The sequence below is a fragment of the Musa acuminata genome, chromosome BXJ3-3, assembly GCF_036884655.1.
Source record: "Musa acuminata AAA Group cultivar baxijiao chromosome BXJ3-3, Cavendish_Baxijiao_AAA, whole genome shotgun sequence".
NCBI classification, from domain to species: Eukaryota; Viridiplantae; Streptophyta; class Magnoliopsida; order Zingiberales; family Musaceae; genus Musa; species Musa acuminata.
Window position 1 is genome coordinate 11,121,878 of NC_088351.1, and position 23,009 is coordinate 11,144,886.

At 34.9% G+C, this 23,009-nt stretch overlaps 2 protein-coding genes and 1 pseudogene across 3 annotated transcripts; 1 reads left to right on the top strand and 2 right to left on the bottom strand.

Annotated features, from left to right (window-relative positions):
• The first annotated feature begins 1,248 nt into the window (after window positions 1-1,248).
• Window positions 1,249-2,959, top strand: LOC135632252 (remorin-like). Its single transcript, XM_065140668.1, has 5 exons — window positions 1,249-1,405; window positions 1,515-1,559; window positions 1,647-1,734; window positions 2,283-2,364; window positions 2,542-2,959. Exons 1-5 carry the CDS (start codon window positions 1,330-1,332, stop codon window positions 2,743-2,745), a joined length of 495 nt encoding a protein of 164 aa, XP_064996740.1. The 5' UTR covers window positions 1,249-1,329; the 3' UTR covers window positions 2,746-2,959.
• On the bottom strand, window positions 2,186-21,652 carry LOC135587057 (acetyl-coenzyme A carboxylase carboxyl transferase subunit alpha, chloroplastic-like). Of its 2 annotated transcripts, XM_065140666.1 has the most exons (11): window positions 21,538-21,652; window positions 21,350-21,469; window positions 20,879-21,279; window positions 18,536-18,610; window positions 17,001-17,108; window positions 16,747-16,907; window positions 15,230-15,344; window positions 14,982-15,136; window positions 14,207-14,258; window positions 14,043-14,125; window positions 2,186-2,898 (listed from the first exon to the last, which is right to left on the bottom strand). In XM_065140666.1, the coding sequence occupies exons 3-10, from the start codon at window positions 20,885-20,887 to the stop codon at window positions 14,066-14,068; spliced, it is 735 nt and encodes a 244-aa protein (XP_064996738.1). In that variant the 5' UTR covers window positions 20,888-21,279; window positions 21,350-21,469; window positions 21,538-21,652; the 3' UTR covers window positions 2,186-2,898; window positions 14,043-14,065. The 2 variants fall into 2 exon arrangements, with proteins under 2 accessions (XP_064996738.1, XP_064996739.1); XM_065140667.1 differs by lacking the exons at window positions 20,879-21,279; window positions 21,350-21,469; window positions 21,538-21,652 and adding an exon at window positions 19,509-20,147.
• On the bottom strand, window positions 8,390-8,973 carry LOC135585720 (acetyl-coenzyme A carboxylase carboxyl transferase subunit alpha, chloroplastic-like; annotated as a pseudogene).
• Window positions 21,653-23,009: the final 1,357 nt, after the last annotated feature.

Here is a 23,009-nt window from a genome sequence, read left to right on the forward strand (position 1 = left end):
ATCTCAAATCCATTCTGCCGAAGAGTAACTGAGATGCCTTATCCAATAAATTAAATATTAATATGGTGATAAATCAAACCAATTGTTGAGTTAGAAACGAGCTTAAAATGTAATCCGATAATTTTTTATATTTGACGATATGGTATATATATCACCACTCATTTATTTCAGGTTAGAGAGAATAAAATCTCATCTAATAAACGCCAATGCCTTAAATGTTTGTTTAGCGATGATATACTAAGGGTTTGAAATTTCATCCGTAATTTTTTTTTCAAGATTTCATCAATTTTAAATAATAAAAATATTTATTTTTAATGGTAAATAAAATTTTATTCTCTTCAATTACCTTTGAGAGAACAAAAAAAAAAAAAAAAAAAAAAGGTAGGGGGAGAACATTTATGGTAGGCCAAAGTTATCATAAACAGTACTTTTAACTCAACCTTAAAAGGAGCAACAGAGATTTGATTTATGTATTGATTAGAAACCATCCGAGATCATATCATTCCGAAAGCAAATGATTGGTCTTCGCATAAAAATGACAGCAGTGGTTGAGATGTTAGTCAAGCATCATATTCTTGGCAAAGGAGTAGGCAATATGAACCTTTTTCTTTTCTTATTACTATTGTTCTTCTTCTCCTTATTCTTGTAAGCCTGAAAGTGACCTCCACAAGCCCTAATGTAGTATCTGACAGCAAACAATGCAGCATTAAATTAATCATCCTCTCCAGTTCATGGAGAACTGGATTCCTTCGGCTCTTGCATCTCGACCGTTCCTTGATCCTCATCCTGCATCACGATCGTTGAGGTGTGCGACGTTATAGATTCTTTGGACGGGTGAGATATTAGTTTCGCCGGTAGCTGACGCACGGCACGTGCATCACACTGATGTGTTATCCACCACGAAGGAATCGGATTACGCCGACAACCCCCGCGAGGACACCTTACAGCTGTTGAACATATTCCTCGAGCAGCTGTCTTCGTGCCCTTTTGATGGCCGGAACGGCAATACCCGTCTTTTAATTAGAAGCAGAGCGGGACCCACAAATGATACCTTGTTTTTCGCCAATAGCGGGGCAGGTAAGTTTTGACGTAAGAGAACAATTGCAAGGAGCGACGCCGGCATCTGACACCACCAAAAGAACGGACGGATGGGCGTCAACAGAGCACGGACGGCAGGATATGATCCTGCAGACGAGCTTCTGTGGACACTCCTGCGGAAGAATCGCCGCCTCCTTTGATCCCACAGCCACTGCATATATAATACGACCACCTTCCTCTGCAATCTCGGGTGCAGTTTGTGACACGAATCAGAGAGAGAGAGAGTGAGAGATGAAAAACGAGGTACAGTTGACTCTGGCGGCGGCGGAGAAGGTGGAGAGTTCGACGGAGGTGGCCCTCGTGGAGAGTAAGAACTCTGCTTTAGTCGTTGTGGTATTCTTGTCTGTGTAATTGGGTCTTGCAATGGTCCTCTTCTTATGACTTTTCACTGTTCTTCGTGGCTTGGCGGAGTTCAGAGTCTCCTTCACACCAGAAAAGCTCGAGGAAGCCTTCGGATAGAGGTGAGAATCGAATGACACGTTAAAAATGCAGTTCCTTTTGTCTACATATAATGAATGATGAGAAGAAGCTTGTGGTTGCATCTCAAGATCTTGAACTGGCACGGGTTGAGTCTGAAAAGAATCTGTCCTTCATCAAGGCATGGGAGGACAGCGAAAAGACCAAAGCTGATAACAAGTAAGATACCGGTCCTACACAGAATGCCTTCCTCTTCTACTTGTTCGTTGGATATCTTATTTCTTACATCTCTCGGGAGATTTGCTTCCTTCTCGTAGGGTTAAGTTTGGGAAAGTACATTAAATGGGCAGTTGTATACCAGCAACCGAGACATGCATCCATCATATATATATATATGTATTCACCCTAGACGCTTCACTTATGTGAGAAAGATGCTAACTGAAGAAACCCAATTAGCAGTTGCGCTGCAAGTCCACCATAAAACATGGAACCAATCATCTAGCTTTAAACAACAGTTCGGAACATATTCAATTCACACACAAAATCTACATGAATGCTCTGCAGTCCATCTAAGTTTTCTGATGGCTATTCTCATGTTCTATGGCTTGGCTTGCTTGTTTCTGAAATAACACATACATGTAAATATCATCATAGTCAAAAGCTGGGTCACTTAAAAAAAAGGTCACCTGCTGTTATTATAGACTCTTCGAAAGTCTCTCCGTCTTATCTATCTTTGGTTAATCGACATCATTGGAATGTCGAAACAGAGCTCAAAAGAAGAAGTCATCTATCACTTCATGGGAGAACTCGAAGAAGGCATCTCTGCAATCACAGCTGCAAAAGATCGAGGTACATCTCCTTTCCTTGGTGTTTTGAGTATTTGACTCGGTACTCGCCCTGCATCTCCAACTCGGGATCGCTTCAACTCGAGCAAGTGTTGAGCACCAGCTATGCTGTTACTCTTCGTCTTCCCGATACTGACAAGCTTAAGTTGCCTGTGACAATTGATTCAAAATGTGTGAGCAGCAAAATCTTGAGAACAAGAAGGCAGAAACGAAGGAGAAAATAAAGAACAAGATCGCCATGGTCCACAAAGCAGCAGAAGAGAAGCGAGCGATGGTGGAGGCGAAGCGTGGGGAAGAGCTCCTCAAGGTGGAAGAAGCCGCTGCCAAGTATCGTGCCACGGGCAAGCCTCCGAAGAAGAAGGGCTTCGGCTGCTTCGGCGCTTGACGAGTCTGAGAGAAGGATGGAGAAGACTCCCTGAACCAGAAGCATCTGTTCCCTGTTCCTGTGTTCTCTTGCTTGTGTTTGCTTCGCAGAGAAAGCATTCAGGTGTGTTGTGACCCAGCGTGTTTGTGTGACCGAGTTTAATGTTCCCTCCACCTGTATTCTTGAAACATCTGTTAGCTTTGATTGCAATCAAGTAGATGCGTGTTGTCAAGCACTTTTACAACCCATTTCTAACCAAATATGCAACGCGTCTACATGAAGCAGTATCAATCAGACGCAAAGCATGAGAAACTTCATTTAGAGAAGATGGAAGTCCACACATGAACTGTTAACCGACAAGTGTAATCATTCCAGTTCTATACTAACGGGATATTAAAACTCACTCAAAACACATACGACAACAACAATAAAATACATATTTCATCCGAGCTTAGAACTCTCCACTTTTTCATCCGAGCTTAGAACTGACGGTGCTGTCAAAAGGCATGTAATTTGAAAATTAAAAAAAACAAAACAAAATAAATGACAATAAAAGCGCAAAATCAGACCTTTTATTGTTCCTGCAAAATTATTCTATCAATCCCTCAAGCATCAAACATTAAAGAACACTGATGACACCAACAAGAGAAACAGATGCCCACCACTATTTTGATGAACTAATAAGAAAGAAAGAATAAATCTCTTGAATTACCTGAAACATGTGCTAGATGGCATTATACACAAGTCTAGCATGAATAACTGCCTCAACTTCAACTGTTACCGGCACCAACTGTTACTTGTATGGGCAATCCCAAAGTATCTTCGACCTTTTCTTTCAGGTCCATCAAGCGGATGACAACAGCAATTTCATCCTTATCTCCCTTCTCAATTTCTTTACCTTTTCTCCGTCTGAACCATTTGCGATCTCTCCCTTCAGTTCCTCTATCTTCCATGCTAAACTTGCTTTCTCTACTGCCTTCTCTATTTCCTTCCGTACCACTGCATTTGCTTTTGTTAACTCCACCTCTGTTGGGGATGGAGGAGCAAGGAAACGATAAAAATAGAATATTATGATGTAATTAAAAAAAATCTTTTCGATCAAGAAAACTGAACCGACATAGTATTTAAAACAAGAGGATTGACATAAAACACTTACAAGATATTCCCAAGTGTTTTTGATTTTGTCTTGCTTCATAAACTATGGTCTTATTTATTGGACTTAGTTGTAACTATCTTATTCCACCATGTCATTCATGATTGAGTAAGTTATAGGAACTACCCTATAACTTCTAGATCATGGGTCACCTCTTGAAACATGCCTAAAACTACCTAGAACATAGTAACTACCTAGATAGCTACCATGAATCAATTTTCAACACTCCCCCTTGATTCATAGTTACATACACCGATTTTTGACATGAAATAAATATGCTTTTGAACTAGAAGTAACTTGGTGAGGATATCCACAACTTGTTCATCTGTTCCACAATATTTTATTGCTATGACTCCACTTGCTACAAGATCCCGGATGAAATGATAGCGTATCTCTATATGCTTCGTTCTTCCATAAAATATTAGATTCTTTGTCATTGTAATTGTGGCTTTGTTGTCACAAAATATTTCTATTGCTTCTTTTTGTTCTCGATGAATATCTTCAAGAAGTCTTCTAAGTCATATTGCTTGATAAGCTACTGATGTTGCGACTACATATTCTGCTTCTGATGTCGATAACGTAGTTGTTTACTTTTTTTGAACCCCAAGATATAACTCCTGATCCGAGGCTAAAAATATTACATGAAGTAATCTTTCTATTATCTAAAACTCCTGCCCAATCACTATCCGTGAAACCAAATAATTTATATTTAAAATTATGAGAATACCAAATATCATAATATGTAGTTCCAACAATATAACGTAGAATTCTTTTAATAGCTCGAGATGATGTTTGCTTGGGCTATGCACAAACCTGGATACTACACCAATAGAGAAGGTAATATCTAGTCGAGTATGAGTTAGATAAATCAAACCTCCAACTAAACTTCTGTAATGCCTTGCATTTGTCAAACATCTATCATCTTCAAGTTTCAATTTCTCATTTACATTTATGGGTGTTGCTGTAGCTTTGCAATTAATCTTATTAGATTTTTTGAATAGATCGATTGTATACTTTCTTTGTGAAATAAAAGTTACATCTGATCCTTGCTTCACTTCCAACCTAAGAAAATAATATAGTAAATCTAGATATGATATTTCAAATTTATTCATCATACACTTTTTAAATTCTGCCACAAAAGAGTTAGATGAACCCATATAATATCATCAATATAAAGGCAAACCATTAGAATATTTTGTTCACCTTCTTTCTTTATACAAAGAGTATGATCATTATTGATTCTCTTAAATCTATTTTGAAGAAAATAATAATTAATTTTATTATACCATGCCTTTGGAGCTTGTTTAAGCTCATAAAGAGCTTTCCTTAGCTTATACACATTTTCTTCATGTCCTTTAACCAAAAAACCTTCGGGTTGAGTAATAAAAACCTCTTCGTGTAAATCTCTATTTAAAAACATAGATTTCACATAAAATTAATAAACAAACCAACTCAAGTGAGCAGCTAAAGCCAAGAAAATTCTTACGGTTTCGAATCTAGCAATTGGAGAAAAAATATCATCAAAATCAATACCTTATTGCTGTGAATATCCTTTTGCTACAAGTCGAGCCTTATGCTTTTGGATACTTCCATCTGCATTAAACTTTATTTTGAACACCCATTTTAATCTAATAGCTTTCTTTTCTTTCGGAAGATCCATTAGATCCAAAGTTTCATTCTTTATAATTGACTTAATTTCCTCCTTCATTGCTTTTCGTCATTCCTCTTTTTCAACTGCTTCATAAAAAATTATAGGATCTAAAATAAACAAAGCAAATGTTGAGTCATAAATTTCTGTTAGTGATCTGAAATTTCTTAGAGGGGTTTCATCTGAGGAATCAAAATTTGAACTGTTACTAGGTGAGATTGACGATGAACTTGTTAAAGCAAGATCTGTCATTTGATTCTGTGGAGTGTCTAGTTTTGCTGGAATTTAAATTTGTGTTCCACCTTTATTGATCTCCCAATTCTAACTTGCCCTTTCATCAAACACAATATTTCTATTAATAATAACTTTGCCACTAACAGGATTATATAATCAATATGCTTTGAATTGTAAGAAATAACCAATTAAGATGCATTTTTCAGATTTTTCATCAAGCTTGTGATGATTTTATGAATTCACCAAAGCATACGCAATACAACTAAAAATTCTTAGATGGCTTACACTTGGTTTCATACCATATCAAGCCTCAAAAAGAGTTTGATTCATAACAGCATTTGTTGGTGAAATATTCAACAAATAAACTGCTGTTGCAACTGCTTCTACCCAAAACTGATTTAGAAGATGTTTTCCTTCAAACAATTTTTTTGTTATTTCAACGACAGTACGATTTTTACGTTCAGCTATACCATTTTGCTACGGTGTATATGGTGTTGTCAATTCTCTATGAATATCATTTTCTTCACAAAAAAAACTAAACTCATTAGATAAAAATTCACCATATCTATCTGTCCGAAGTGTCTTTATGTATCTACTACTTTACCTTTCTATAAGTGCCTCGAATTTTTGAAAATTATCAAATGTTTCAGATTTCAATTTCATAAAATATACCCAACTCATACGACTATAAACATCAGTAAACAATAGAAAATATTGACTTCCACCAAATGATTTTGTATTCATAGGTTCACATAAGTCAGCATTATCAATTCAAAACAATTAGATGCTCTCCATGCTTTTCCAACAGAAAATAATTTTTTACTTTGTTTGACATAAATGCATCCTTCACATACATCAAGTGTATTAATTTTAGACAATCTTAAAAACATTCTTTTTTTATTTAACAACCTTAAACCCTTAATGTTAAGGTGTCCATATCTTAAATGCCATAAATTAGACTCATTCTTTTAAGTTGTAATAAGAGCATACTTTTCAATATTTGAAACATCAACTGAAAACATCTTATTTTACGTCATACAAACATTTACCGTAATTAAACCAAATTTTTTATCTTTAATAGTGCATGAACCATCATCAAATATAACTGAATATCCATCATCTATCAATTGTCCAACATTCAATAAGTTATGCGATAAAGTAGGAACAAAGAAAACATTATCAAGGTATTTTACCTTCTCTTGATTTATCTTCACCTCAATTGTTCATTTTCCTTCCACTTGGATTTGCTTTTTATCTCCAAGTCAAACTTTTAACTTATGAGTTTCATCAATATTTCTAAACATTGATCTTATGCCTAACATATGATTAGAACATCCACTATCTAGAAACCAAATATCATTTGAGATATCATTAACTTGTGAATAAGTCATAAACAACTTACTATTTCCTTCATTTTCCTCTACATAGCTTGCTTGTTTTTTTCTTTTCTAGCGATCTGCCTTCATGTGATCAAACTTTTTACAATAATGACATTGAATCCACTCTTGTAAATTTTTTATCATAATTTTATTGTCTTTGTTCATCATGTCTATCAAAGTGTCATCTTCCTTTTCCTACTGATTTTTTTTCTTATTTTGAAATAGAAGGCTCCCCCTTAACCTGAAATGTTTTTTCTTCACATTTCTCAAATGACCTGTTCAATCTTGCTTCATGTGCTTGCAAGGAACCCATTAGTTCATCAAATAAAAATATAGATAAATCTTTTGACTCCTCAATTGCGGCAACAATATGATCAAATTTCGGAGTTAAACTTCTCAAAACTTTTGCAACAATTATATGATCAGGAAGATATTCACTATAAGATTTCATTTGACTAACAATTTCAATCACTCGAGAAAGAAAATCTTGCATTGATTCATTGCTTTTCATGAACAAAATTTCAAACTCACGACGAAGGGTTTGAAGTGTTACCGTAATCACCCTTGATGAGCCTTGAAATTTATTTTGAAATATCAACCAAGATTGCTTTGAGGTTGTCGTTGCTGCAATTCTTGAGAAGATTGTCTCATATACAGTTTATTGAATAAAGAACAATGTCTTTGATTCCTTCTTTCTATTCCCCCTCAGTCTGATTTCTTTATCTGGATCTGCGTATCCATTTTCTATTAAGTCCCAAAGATCTTAAGACTTGAACAGAGTCTTCATCTTAATACTCCAAAATTTATAGCATTTGCCCGAGAAGATGAGAATAAGGGGTTACGATATGGAATTGCCATTGAAAGCCATAATACCCAGTTCAGATTGAAACTAAGCTTTGATACCATAAATGTTGATGATGGAGGAGCAAGAAAACGATAAAAACATAATACTACGATGCAATTAAAAAGAATCTTTTCGATCAAGAAAATCGATGTAGTAATTAAAACAAGAGGATTGACATAGAACACTTCCAAGATATTCCCAAGTGTTTTCTGATTCTGTCTTGCTTTATGAACTATGGTCCTATTTATAGGACCTAGTGCTAACTACCTCACTCCACCATGTCACTCATGATTGAGTAAGTTATAGGAACTATCCTATAACTTCTAGATCATGAGTCACTTATTGAAACATGCCTAAAACTACCTAGAACATAGTAACTACCTAGATAACTATCATGAATCAATTCTCAACAACCTCTAACCCTGGTAGAGCTGTTGGCACTGTTTTGTTACTATCACCACCACCTCTAGATTCACATATTTTAACATCTCCTTCAGCTCATTCTTGGCCTTCTGCGCTTCCTCAATCTGATCTTCATCCAACCGCTCTCCCTTTATCGCCTCACGTGCTTTTCTCAACACCTCCATCTTCACCTTCAGCTGCTCTTGGAGTTTTCTCATCCATCGCTTTCTTCAGTCTCTCGCCCTTCCCACTTTTCTCTTGCAACCTATTAATCTCTTATAATATATCAAGCTTCTGCTTTAGTCCCATGAAAGATCTTGCGCGGTATAAATTATGTTTAAATTCCTGAACTAGTCTCTCTATTTTATCCTTTAAAGCCGGACTAACTATTTCATTAGGTGTATCAGGAGATTTGGATACTTCCAATTTAAGAGTTTTCAGCTTCTCTTGTAGACCTATAGAAATAAAAGCATTTGACATTTCCTTCCACTTCTTGCCTTAGTTTCTCTATTATCTCAATAGAGATGGTTGAGACTGGGGACCTGCCTTTTGCTTCTTGTGTAGTTTTCTTCAGGTTTTCAATTTTCATCTCTATGTTATTGATAAAAAGCAAATATAAGTGGAAGGAAAAGAAGCAATTGAGATGAAGACAAATCAAGGGAAGGTAAAATGCCTTGATAATATTTCTTTGTTCCTACTTTATCGCATAACTTGGTGAGTGTTGGACAATTGATAGATGATGGATATTCAGTTATATTTGATGATGATTCATGCACTATTAAAGATAAAAAATTTGATTTAATTATGATAAATATTTACATGATGCAAAATAAGATGTTTCCACTTGATGTTTCAAATATTGAAGAAGAATGCTTGCAACTCAAAAGAATGAGTCTAATTTATGACATTTAAGATATAGACACCTTAACATTAAAGGTTTAAAGTTGTTAAATAAAAAAGGAATGGTTTTCAGATTGTCTAAAATTAATATACTTGATGTATATGAAGGATGCATTTATGACAAACAAAGTAAAAAACTATTTCCTGTTGGAGAAGCATAGAGAGCATCTAATTGTTTTGAATTAATAATGCTGACTTATGTGAACCTATAAATACAAAATTATTTGGTGGAAGTCAACATTTTCTATTGTTTACTGATGATTATAGTCACATGAGTTGGGTATATTTTCTAAAACTGAAATCTGAAACATTTGATAATTTTTGAAAATTCAAGGCACTTGTAGAAAGACAAAGTGGTAGATACATAAAGACACTTCGGACAGATAAAGATGGTGAATTTTTATCTAATGAATTTAGTTTTTTTTGTGAAGAAAATGGTATTCATAGAGAATTGACAACATCATATACACTAGAGCAAAATGATGTAGCTAAGCGTAAAAATCGGACTATCGTTGAAATAGTAAGAAATTTGCTTAAGGGAAAATACCTTCCAAATCAGTTTTAGGTAGAAGTAGTTATAACAGTAGTTTATTTGTTGAATATTTCACCAACAAATGCTGTTATGAATCAAACTCCTTTTAAGGCTTGGTATGGTATGAAACCAAGTATAAGCCATCTAAGAATTTTTAATTGTATTGCGTATTCTTTGGTGAATTCACAAAATCATCATAAGCTTGATGAAAAATCTGAAAAATACATCTTAATTAGTTATTCCTTACAATAAAAAACATATCGATTATATAATCCTGTTAGTGGCAAAGTTATTATTAACAGAAATATTATGTTTGATGAAAGGGCAAGTTGGAATTGGAAGACCAATAAATGTGGAACATAAATTCAGATTCCAACAGAACTAGACACTCAACATAATCAAATGACAGATTCTGCTCCAACAAGTTCATCGTCAACCTCACCCAGTAACAGTCCTAATTTTGATTCCTCAGATAAAACCCCTCCAAGAAATTTCATATCACTAACAGAAATTTATGACTCAATATTTTCTTTGTTTATTTCAGATTCTATAACATTTGAGGAAGCAGTTGAAAAAGAGAAATGACGAAAAGCAATGAAGAAGAAAATCAAGTCAATTGTGAAGAATGAAACTTAGGAGCTAATGGATCTACCGAAAGAAAAGAAAGCTATTAGATTAAAATGAGTGTTCAAAACAAAGTTTAATGCACATAGAAATATCTAAAAGCATAAGGCTTGTAGCAAAAGGATATTCCCAACAACAAGATATTGATTTTGATGATACTTTTCTCTGGTTGCTAGATTTGAAACCGTGAGAAATTTTTTGGCTTTAGCTAAGTGAGTTGGTATGTTTATCAATTTGATGTGAAATCTATGTTGTTAAATAGAGATTTACACGAAGAGGTTTTTGTTATTCAACCCGAAGGTTTTTTTTGTTAAAAGACATGAAAAAATGATGTATAAGCAAAGGAAAGCTCTTTATGGGCTTAAACAAGCTCCAAGGGCATGGTCCAGTAAAATTGATTATTATTTTCTTCAAAATAGATTTAAGATGAGTAATAATAAACCTACTCTTTATATAAAGAAGGAAGGTGAATAAAATATTCTAATGATTTGCCTCTATGTTAATGATATTATATATATTGATTCATCAAACTCTTTTATGGTAGAATTTAAAAAGTATATGATGAATAAGTTTGAAATGTCAGATCTAGGTATACTACATTATTTTCTTAGGTTGGAAGTTAAGCAAGGATCAGATGTAATTTTTATTTCACAAAGAAAGTATACAATAGATCTACTCAAAAAATCTAATATGATTAATTGTAAAGCTGCAGCAACAACCATAAATGTAAAATAGAAATTGAAACTTGAAGATGGTACATGTATGACAAATGCAAGATATTACAGAAGTTTGGTTGGAGGTTTGATTTATCTAACTCATACTCGACCAGATATTACCTTCTCTGTTGGTGTAGTATCCATGTTTATGTATAACCCAAGCAAACATCATCTCAGAGCTGTTAAAAGAATTCTATATTATATTGCTAGAACTATATATTATGGTATTTGGTATTCTCCTAATTTTAAATGTAAATTATTTGGTTTTACTGATAGTGATTGAGCAGGAGCTTTAGATGATAGAAAGAGTATTTTATGCAACATTTTTAGCCTCGAATCAGGAGCTATATCTTGGGGTTCAAAAAAGCAAGCAACAACTACGCTATCGACATTAGAAGCAGAATATGTAGCCGCAATATCAATAGCTTATCAAGCAATATGGCTTAGAAGACTTCTTGAAGATCTTCATCAAGAACAAAAAGAAGCAACAGAAATATTTTGTGACAACAAAGCCACAATTGCAATGATGAAGAATTCAACATTTTATGAAAGAACGAAGTATATAGGGATACACTATCATTTCATCCGGGATCTTGTAGCAAGTGGAGTCATAGCAATAAAGTATTGTAGAACAGATGAACAAGTTATGAATATCCTCACCAAGTCGCTTCCAGTTCAAAAACATATTTATTTTATGTCTCAAATCGATGTATATAACTATGAATTAAGGGGGAGTGTTGAGAATTGATTCATGGTAATTATCTAGGTAGTTACTATGTTTTAGGTAGTTTTAGACATGTTTCAAGAAGTGGCCCATGATCTAGAAGTTATAGGGTAGTTTCTATTATAACTTACTCAATCATGGATGACATGGTGGAGTGAGGTAGTTATCACTAGATTTCATAAATAGGACCATAGTTCATGAAGCAAGATAGAGTCAGAAAACACTTGAGAATATTTTGTATGTGTTCTATGTTAATCCTCTTGTTTTAAATACTAAATCGATTTTTTTGATCGAAAAGATTTTTTTTAATTACATCGTAGTATTATGTTTTTATCGTTTCCTTCCTCCTCCATCCCCGATATACGTCAACTGTAACTTGAGAAACATCATCTCTGGTTCCACATGTTCACCTTCCACAAATCCCCCAAGTACCCAGAACTTCATATGTCGCATGTTAAGTAAACTATCCTTGTCCATTCTACCAAGCTCCTGAATTACACAATAAACTCACAATCTTTACAGTATAAATGAAACATCAAAGTTAAATTTTAAATTATAAAATATTTTAAAACAGACCAAAATGCAGCACTAAGGTTCTTCTGTTCTCAAAAGATGCTAACATAATTATTAACTACACTTTCTTCCAAGAAACTGAATGTTATAAAACATATTGAGGAAAAAGAGTTTTACACTATCTACAACAATCGGATGTCTTCTGATCAGGAGATGGTAACCCCTACTTCTCAAATTAAAGATTTCAAGGTAAGGGGATTTCACTACAAATTTGTTACATTTAATTCCATATTACATTTGATTGAACAAGGTAAACTATTTCATAAAGCTTATATTGGTGGATTCTGTATATGATGTAAGGTCATACATAATAATTAATAATATATCAAGTGCTACAAAAAGAATGCAATTGATTTTTTTTTTTTTAAACAAGAGCTTCTTTTAATGATAACTACGTTCTATCCTCCAACTAAGAATAGCTTCTAGATGAGATTTCAGCATATCTTAAAGTTTTTGAATTTACAGGATATCACATTAAATGAGATTAATAATTGCAGCCATGCAAGAGAAATTGGTACAAGAAAAAGTATGGGAATAATGAATAACTGCAGCCATAGAGTAGAATTTTGCACAAACACGGTAAGGGAATAAAGAATATTTAATCATCAAGAAAAAGATGAACAAAATGAAGATAGTGTTTCCAATTATTTCATCAAGTAGGCCGTTTATTGACACCACATTACACATGCAAAAAATTGTAAACTACATATACCTCCATGGCTTTCATGACTGTAAATTTTCTGTTAGGAAGTCCAAGTTGGATCAATATGTGCACCACTTAGTAGTTCCTTGATAGAACCATAGTGGATTCTAAGCTTGGGGTTGATCTCTTTAAGGGATCGATCTCCTTAGAATTCTATAGGGGTTTCTTCCTCCAAGTTGTTGTTCAAAGGCTAGGCTGCTAAAAGGATTCATCTATTTCTTATCAAAAGATGATGAATACATGACTATTTATAGATAGGGCTTCTAAACTCTAACTCTTAATAGGACTCCTACTCAAGACTCCTATTTCTAACCAACTCCTAATAAGACTCCTACTCTAAGAAGAAACCTCCCAACTAACCCTAACCCTAGCCGGTCTCGTCACCTCTTTAATAAGGGTCGGCTAGATAGATTTTATATGAATGTTCCTTTCAATAAAATTCAATTAGGACTCTCCTAACTAGAGTCCTAACATTCCTGAGATAAATGATGACATCACATAAATCGAGATGTATGAACAAGTGCTAGCACAAGGTACATGGATTAACTGAATAAGGATAGCTTATCAAGTAAAGAACAATAGCAAAAACCAAAAAAGAAAAACAAGACCAAATTTACCAGAAGAGAAGTTAATTCACATAACTAATGGATACATGTAGAATAGAACATTTTGTATAACACATAAGCACATAATTCCAGAAACAAAGAGTTATAACCTTTAAATGGTCAGTATGCATGTGGTTCTGGAAAAAAAAACGGAGGAACTATAAGAAAATGCATATCATAAAGATCCTCTGTTACATAGTCTTCGTGTGTCCGAGATGATTATGGTTATTTATGCTAAAAAAAGAAGCACACTCATTCACATAAGAAAAAGGCTGCCTTACTGGAATGATCCCATCAGCTATCTTTAAATTACACAGTTTGGTGGCTGTGTAATGGTGGCTGTGTTTTTTAGTTTCTCTGCTGCCTGACAAGTGATACAAATTATTAAACCATAAGAAAATATCTGCCGTTTAAAAAGGTTATGTAGCTCTCACAGAGCGTGTACCTTTGGAGCTTCTTGAGAGGTCTTCCACAAAATTGCAGCACATGCTTCTGGGCTGCACAAAACAGACCATATATAATAGGCATTACATGATACAGAAAACAAATCTTGTTAATAGCATACATAGTGACAGTCACATCATGCTTACTTAATATTGTGTTTGATAGCAAAAGAATAGAAACAAAACAGAAACTCTAAAGTGCCACTATCAGTTGGGCAAACAGCTGAAAGGCCAATAACTTTGTAAGAAATATCTATTAAGGAGATATTATCACATTTAACAATTAAATTATATATCAATTCCATACAACTGCGAACATTTTATGTGTCACGACCCAGGCCTAACGAGCTAATTGACTCGTCCCTTAAGAGCTTGATGTCCTTGTCAAGGACCAGCATAGCCCAATTTAAACCCTCATATGATGCATATAAGACGTAGTCATAACTCCATTCATGGGTAGTCTTTTTCTACTCGATCCTGTCAACTTCGTTGATCTAAACCAGTGACCAAAATACTTAAACTGAAGTTAATAATAATATACCCATCAAAACCTTATAAGTCAGTCTTAGTTTTAGTCCACTTCCGATGTGAGATTAATCATGATCTAGTGCATTTCTTAGATTATATACTCTTTTTTGCTTTGCATACCATGTGGAATCATCAAATAGCCAGACCTAGTTAATTTTTACAGTATCTTCTTTGGTTGTGCTGGAGACAAGAAGTGTAACTGCTAGTATATAAATCTCCTCATGCAATTAAAAAGAAACTTAAGATCACCTGGCAACATAAAAGACAGAATTCTCCAACATGTATAACTTATTTGCACAGCCAATAGCAAGAGCTCCACCAGATCCACCTTCACCAATCACAACGGTAACATTTGGAATCTTTACGCCAAACATGGCCCTTAAATTGAAGGCAATTGCTTTTCCCTAAATTATTAAACAAGTTATGAAAATATATATTAACTACAAACATGAACAGGATACCTGACAATCTAGTTTAGAAGAAACATAGAGTGATACCTGACCAAGTTCTTCAGATCTAAGATCAGAAAATGCCCCAGGTGTGTCAATAAATGTGATGATGGGAAATCCATGGTGGTCCGCATACTTCATCATGTGCAAGGTTTTCCAGTAGCTACACAGTGGCATATAAGCTTGTGAGCTAATCAATTTCATCACAATAATGGATCCATTGAAGCCAAATATATTTTTATCAATTGAATATTTAATATTAGTAAACTATATACTCTAGACATAATTCTTTTTATAATTTATCTCAAATCATAAGATGATATCATGCAATTTGTGGTATTGGCTGATTCCGATACGACGTCCCTAAATATCTATATCATCCAAGAGGAACCCTATTTTGACCAAATTTTTGGCCTTATCCTTCAAAATAATGTGAAAACTGTCTTAAACTCCAGTGAAGTTATTCAATTTCGATGATACCAAGAAAAAGGAAAAAAAAAAAAATGAAGGAAGGAGAAGGGGTGGGAAAGGAGAAGAAGAAATTTGAAATGGAGGAAAAACAAAAAAAATGTGACAATGACCGGAAAAGAGGCATTGTTACCATTGTGTTTGCTATCTATTGCAATTATTAAATTTGTCCAAATACCACTATTGTTGTTACAGTATTTAATGTATATTGTATAAGATAGAGAGAAAAGAATGTTAAGGAAAGGGAAACATAGTAAATAAATTCATAAATTGGAGAAGGATGTATCATGCTCTTTTTAAATGAAGTTTTTTATATATTTGCCTTTACACAACTCCATGGTAATTTGTTAAGCACTGTAACAACAGCGAGACTAATTGCTTTTCTTAAAGCTACAAGTATATAAATTTTAGAGCTTTTCTGACATATATAATAGTTATGCACTACTTTCAAATTGTCTTCAAATAAATATGTATTTTTTAAATGAATTACCCTTTTCTTTTTATTGCTATCTTTTATATTATATTTTAATCTTTCATAATTTAGTTTTATATGTTTGTTTAAGTTCAATATTTTATGAAATATGAAAGTAAAGAAATGTTTGACCATGTAATGTTTGTCTTTACAATTTTATTTTAAATATTTCCTATTTTAGCTAGTTTGTGAATTCTTATTTTTTATTTATAGAGTTATTTTCTCAGGCAATCCCAATCACATTGATCTGGTGATTCTGATCCATACAATTTTGTACTGATTTTTAAAACCATGCATTGTGAAACTAATCAGTACATAGTATGATAGTAAATAGGCGTACACTGTGTTAAGTTGTTGGCCTACATATAATAATTCATAATTCACCACATTTTCAAAGAAAACAAATAAACACACATTAGCATACTGCAAGCCTGTCAAAAAAACATATCAACCACAGTTATATTTACTTATTACATATGTAGAGTCAGTATTCTTGTGTTAAATTCCTGATCTATAAACATTATGAAATCACTGCATTGTCCAAGATATCAAAAATCATGCATAACCAGATATTCAAGACTCTCAGTAAGAAAAAATATCAAGAACATTCATATTTATTCATTACCCATGTGGAGTCAGCATTCCAAAGTTACGCTGAATATGTTCCTTAGTGTTCCTGCCTTTCTGGTGACCAATTAACATATAGCTTTTTCCATCTATACTTTCTATACCTAGAACAATAGCAGGATCATCATAAACTGCACAGCCTCCATGGAGCTCAACCCACTGCAAGATATGAACAGTAACCATGAGGCAAAGTTGATGTGCAAACAACGGCAGAAAAAGGTAATGATTAGAGAATATATTGCAACAGAATACCTTGTCGGTGATGTTCAAAACATGGTCGAGGAATGTTGGTCTGTTGGGATGACAAGCAATATGCAATAGTTGAATTGGAGTTAATTGTGTGTACAGATCTTTCACTGCCTGAAAGTTTCCAATATAAGAAATAGAAACTAATTGAATAAAAATCTTTGTTTTATTCTATACAAGAGAGTATACATATTCCAATAAAATGTCAATAGAATGAATAGCACTTTTGACATGTGAAAATGGAATACTTTCACTAATATCAACATCACAACCATAAATTACCAAGGACAGCATGCTAAATATCATTGGGTAAAAAAAGATTATTGAGCTTCACATATGTTTTGCTAGTTTAAACTTGAAATCAGGACCTGGTGCTTGACCCAAACAAACTAACTTAATTAACTTCACAAGAGAAATAAAGACTTCAAGATATCTACTGAAACAACTTAATTTGCCAGATCTAGCATATTTTTCTCTTCTCTGATTTCACATTTGAGCCGACCAGTACTCTACTTAGCACCAGGCATCTGCTTGTAATTACAAATTGCAAATGGATGTTAATGTGACAAGCAAACTCTTTCAAGACTGAAATCCTTGAGGCTTCCAGGTTGTAGCATCAAATCACAGTATTTGGTGATAAAGGTCTGAGTAGATTGATGCAAGAAATTTGTTTTCTTTATTTATCATTTCTCAAAGAACACAGATGCATATAACTTGTCAAATTACTGCAATTTGTCAGATAAGGATGCATCACATTCCCTTAACAAATATTAAAGAGTGAAACACATCAAACACAGAATATAGTCTGACACCAATCTGTGTGAAAAAGTTAAAATAAAATAAATGATTTTATCTGTAAAGTATGTTATATATATTGGCCAAAGGGACACAGGTGAACAAATACATGGCCCAAGATCAAGATGAAGTAGTGATTCATGAGAAATACAAAATTTCAGAAGATTGAAGAATCACAATCAACCAATGCAGGAAGCATGTATAAATGTTGATAATCTCATGAATATACAACAGACTGAAATGGCTCCAACTTGTTTCAAGGATGCCTTTCGATTCAAACTGTACTAGTTAAAAACTCACGTGTTAAAATCAAACAGATGCAAGTAAACTGGATAGAGAAATTAGCATGTTCTACACATCACAGGAAATTTTATTTGTGAAATTCATCAATAAAGTAATCCTCTAGAAAGGTTTATACTTAAGATTAACAGTCTTCAGACGTGTTTGTTAAGAATCCAGATGAAGTAGCAGAAGACCTTATACATGGGCTGAATATGTAAACAATATTAATCATGACATATCTCCCATGATATGGTAAATTATCGAGCTCTTATGGTTTCACATCTTTCGATTATCCAATTATTATTTATAAAACTCATGTTAATCTACCACCAGATCATGTACTCTGTACTAAATGTAGCACATAAAGATTTCAAACCCTAATTAATCTTGTTTTTTTCCTGTATGCAAACAGGTTGTTATTTCATACTGAGGATGTGGTATTAAAAAGGTATTCAAAATTTAACCTTCTGGTACTTGCTTTCCAATAGATTAATTTGATCAGTGAAGTCCATAATAATCTCATCAGCCACTTTATGCACCTGTATAGCAACGAAAGAATAATAATTAGGCACGATGTGATAACACAGCACCTAAAATCATTGCAAGATAGCTAAAAAAGTAGCTAGCATGAATAATAAAAGTAAGTAAATGTCCAGAAAGAAAACATGATCATGAATACTGCCAAAAAACCAAATATAACTCAAGCGTTCATAAGAGAATGCTTGCAGTATTATTTAGGAAGGACGGCCCTTTTAAGTAAAGGATAATAGGATGGATATTATACACTGTGAATTTAAACAACTGTAACTATCATTTTCAGATAAATGAGTAGCAGGACAAAGTTCATCATGCAAAGAAGGAATAAAATATTATACTTGAACAAGAATTGATAATAGAATTTAGTGATTCACAGAGTAAGGCTACCCAAGTATAACATAGAGCTAATTTAAAAGCATCGATAAGAAGGGTCACTAAATGAGAGTAATGACTTTTCTTGCAGCTGTCACCTCATAATTTAACTCAAATTTATAACCAGAATTAATTAACATTAGAACAGCAAAAACAGACCATTAATGCAAGCTATCACTCTTCTGCCTAACATCAATTCTTAAAGAAAGGATAATATCCACTTCGAGGAAATCAGGAAGTTTGAAGATGCAAGATTCGTTCTTGAAGAAGGATAAAATTGCAGTAAAAAAACACCAAATTGGTGACAAAATGTAAGCTATCAGGCGTCCCAGTCGAGCAGACAAAATGATATAATCACCAGAGACTGAGATCTCCGGCCCAGAAATCAACAAAATCTATCATACCTCACGAATTCACTACGCTAATCAAAGCCAAAGCGAGAAACCATAGGCGACATTGCAAAATCTTGGAACGACTCTCATGCACAAAGAGATCTTCCTCAAAAAATCCGTAAACTACAACACTTACCTGGTATTTTCGATCCACCAGCTTGTCACTGCTGATCCAAAGAGCAAGAGGACTAAAGGCTCAGAGATATACGGTTAGGTTCCGGGAGCTGATATCTCGGACTTGTTCGAGGGAGGAAACAATGGCATCCATTAAACAAAGCTCAGGTGAGTAGTCAGGGCGATGGGTAGGAAGGGGAAGCGGGCGTGATGCGAGTTCGGGCGAAAGCCACGAAGCGAAGAGAGGATCCCAGGCGGGACGCTTCCCGGGACCCACAGGTTCGGCCTTTCCCCCACTTGCTTCATGATTCGTGCCACTGGTACGCCTTCGAAACTGGGCCCGCAACGTGGACGGTCGAGATGTGAGAATTGACGTAGCTGGGTGGTCAGGATTGGTTAGAACCGTGCTTCATGGTGCTTTCCAAATGTTCGCAAATGATGTTTTGCCTGTGCACACTCGGATTGCAACAGTACCACCGTATGTGAAGATTTACGCACCAGTGTCGTTGCGTAACGCATTTGATGAAATATGTGTTCAGGGGAAATATGACTGCTCGATGTAACGGGCCACGCCCAGTCCGTTGACATCGCAGCATATCACTGCCGATTCGGAAGGCAGTGTTACGGTATCTCGTTATAATCGTTTTGAAGCCTTCCTCAGTTTCGAATGCGAAGGAAACGGGTTTGCGATTCAAAGTATTAGAATAAAATATATAATCCTACTATGCGAAAAAAAATTTATGTAAATCAAATAAAATTAAATCTAACAATATATTACGATCCATACCTTTCTTCCAGATATCAATATGCAAGAAGAACTAGATCATTCTCCTCTCTTCCTAGATCGTCTAGATTGATAGATTAAGAAATTAAAAAATATATAATCCTACTATACGAAAAAATTTTATGTCAGAATTGAAATCAAATAAAATTAAATCTAATAATATATTACGATACGTACCTTTCTTATTATTCAGAAGAATATAAATCTTATGTGATCTACAAACGATTCGTTTCATCGTCGGATCTGAAATATCAATCTGCAAGAAGAACTATATCATTCTCCTCTCTTCCTAGACCACCTAGATTGATAAATTAAGAAATTAAAGAAGCAAGAGATTGAGAGATCACCCATTTTTAACCCCTAGGGGATTATAGAGATTGGATTAGAGAGATTGAGAGAAAAACTTTAATCTCTCAATGCTCCCCATTAGTCAGGGTCTCAATGCTCCCATCAATGGTATCATCACCTAAGGAATCCTATTTTAAGTGTATTTTTTTCTATTAATCATTAACTGTTATCATAATCCAATCATATCTATAATATATCTTACTTAATTAGATAAATTAAATAAATACACGACGTACAACAGAGATTACGTACGCAGTTACCTTCAACATCAAGGAGGCAGGCCGGAGAGATCCCGTCCTCCGCCGCCGATCAACACCGTAGAGATAGCCAAGAGGTTCATCAGCGCCGCCAGCAGAATTAGGAAACAGACTATCCCGACCCGTACCTTCGCGCAGACTGCCGAATCCCTTTGTCCATTCTCCTGACGCGGATCATCGCCCACATCTGTTATGGCCATCTCCTCCAGACTGCCCAGAAGCCTCTTCGATCCGCCGCTCACGTCCGCCGATTTCCTCACCTCCAGTAGAGCCCCTCGCAGCCGATCCAGCATCTCCTCCTGCTCCTCCGCTGCCTTATTCACGGCAATCCCGACGGATTCTTGTGATCCGTGCTCCTCTGGTTTAGGTGATGAAAGCAGAAGAGGAAGCGAGATCGGACTCTTCTGCGCAGAGGAAGCAGAAAAATCAAGGGGGTATGAGATGTTCGAACAAAACTTAGGGTTCCAGTCTCACCTCCGGTGGATCTACGACGGTGATACTCTCCTCCGGCGAGGACTCGAGCAGATCGTGGAATTCGGAGAGGATATCCTCCGGAACCGCGGAGAAATCGCAGCTCAAGCGCTTCGCGACGATCTACGGATAGAGGGTTAAGAAACGCGATGGATGGAGCAAAGGGAAGGATGGGGGTTTTACGGGAGAACCTTAGGGCGGTACTTCGAAGGAGGAGGGGTTTCCTTGGGTCGCCCCCCATGACTCGCCGGGCTCGGAGCACGTCTCGGGGTTTGGAGCACGGAGTGCTTCATTGCTGGCGTCGGCGGGCGCGAAATGTGACATGGGGGAGCGGTATTTATAGCCCCTTACTACAAGGCTCCAGTAGCGTGAGTTGTGCTACGTCGGCCCAACTCAAGCCCACTTCACCCAACCCCACTGGTAGCTATTGGGTTTCTAATAATAAATTAATTTTATTATTTTATAATTTATATAATAAAATAATAATAATAGCTTAGATTACAAATATTTATGTTGAGATATCCGAATTGGTCATTGTATTATCACATAAGTAATATATTTCAAGTTCGAATCTACGGTATGTAAATATTTTCAGCTGGAAAGCTTCTTAGTGGAAAAGTCCATTTGATCAAATCAGGGTATACAACATCCAATCGAATCCATGTACTGGAATCTGTCCCATAGCATCATGTTGTTCTTCCATCTTCCCATGCATGCATGCATGCTTTACTATACACACATTGATGTTGCCTTTATTGATCCATTCAATAACTACATCAATCATGATCTAACAGTTATAGAGTAGTTTCAATAACTATCTCAATCACGATCTAGTAGTTATAGGGTAGTTTTAATAACTACCTCAATCACGAGTGACATGGGGAGTGAGATAGTTAAGTGTATACACTTAGAAATATTTTGTAAGTATCGAAATGATTCCTTTTAATTACATTGTAGTATTCTGTTTTATCGTTTTCTTACTCCTCCATCCCCAACATTTGTGGTATCAGAGCTTAGTCTAACTGGGCATTATGACTTTCAATAGCAATTCCATGTCTCAATCCCTTATTCTCATCTTCTCAAGTAAATGCTATGAATTTTAAAGTATCAAGATGAAGACTCTATTCAAGTCTCAAGATCCTTGGGACTTAATACAGAATAGATATGTGAATCCGGATGATGAAATCAGAGTGAGGAAAAATAGAAAGGACTCAAAAGGTATTATTCTTCATTCAATAAGTTGTACATGAGATAATCTTATCGAGAATTGCATCAACGACAACCTCAAAGCAAGCTTGGTTGATACTTTAAAATAAATTTCAAGGCTCATCAAGGATGATTACGGTAAAACTTCAAACATTTCGTCGTGAGTTTGAAATTTTGTTAATGAAAAGCAATGAATCGGTACAAGATTTTATTTCTCGAGTGACTGGAATTGTTAGTCAAATGAAATATTATGGTGAACATCTTCATGATCATATAATTGTTGTAAAAATTTTGAGAAGTTTAACTCCGAAATTTGATCATATTATTACGACAATTGATTAGACAAAAAATTTATCTACATATTTATTTAATGAACTAATGGGTTCCTTGCAAGCACATGAAGCAAAGTTGAACAAGTCACTTGAAAAAGGTGAAAAAATAAAGCATTTCAAATTAA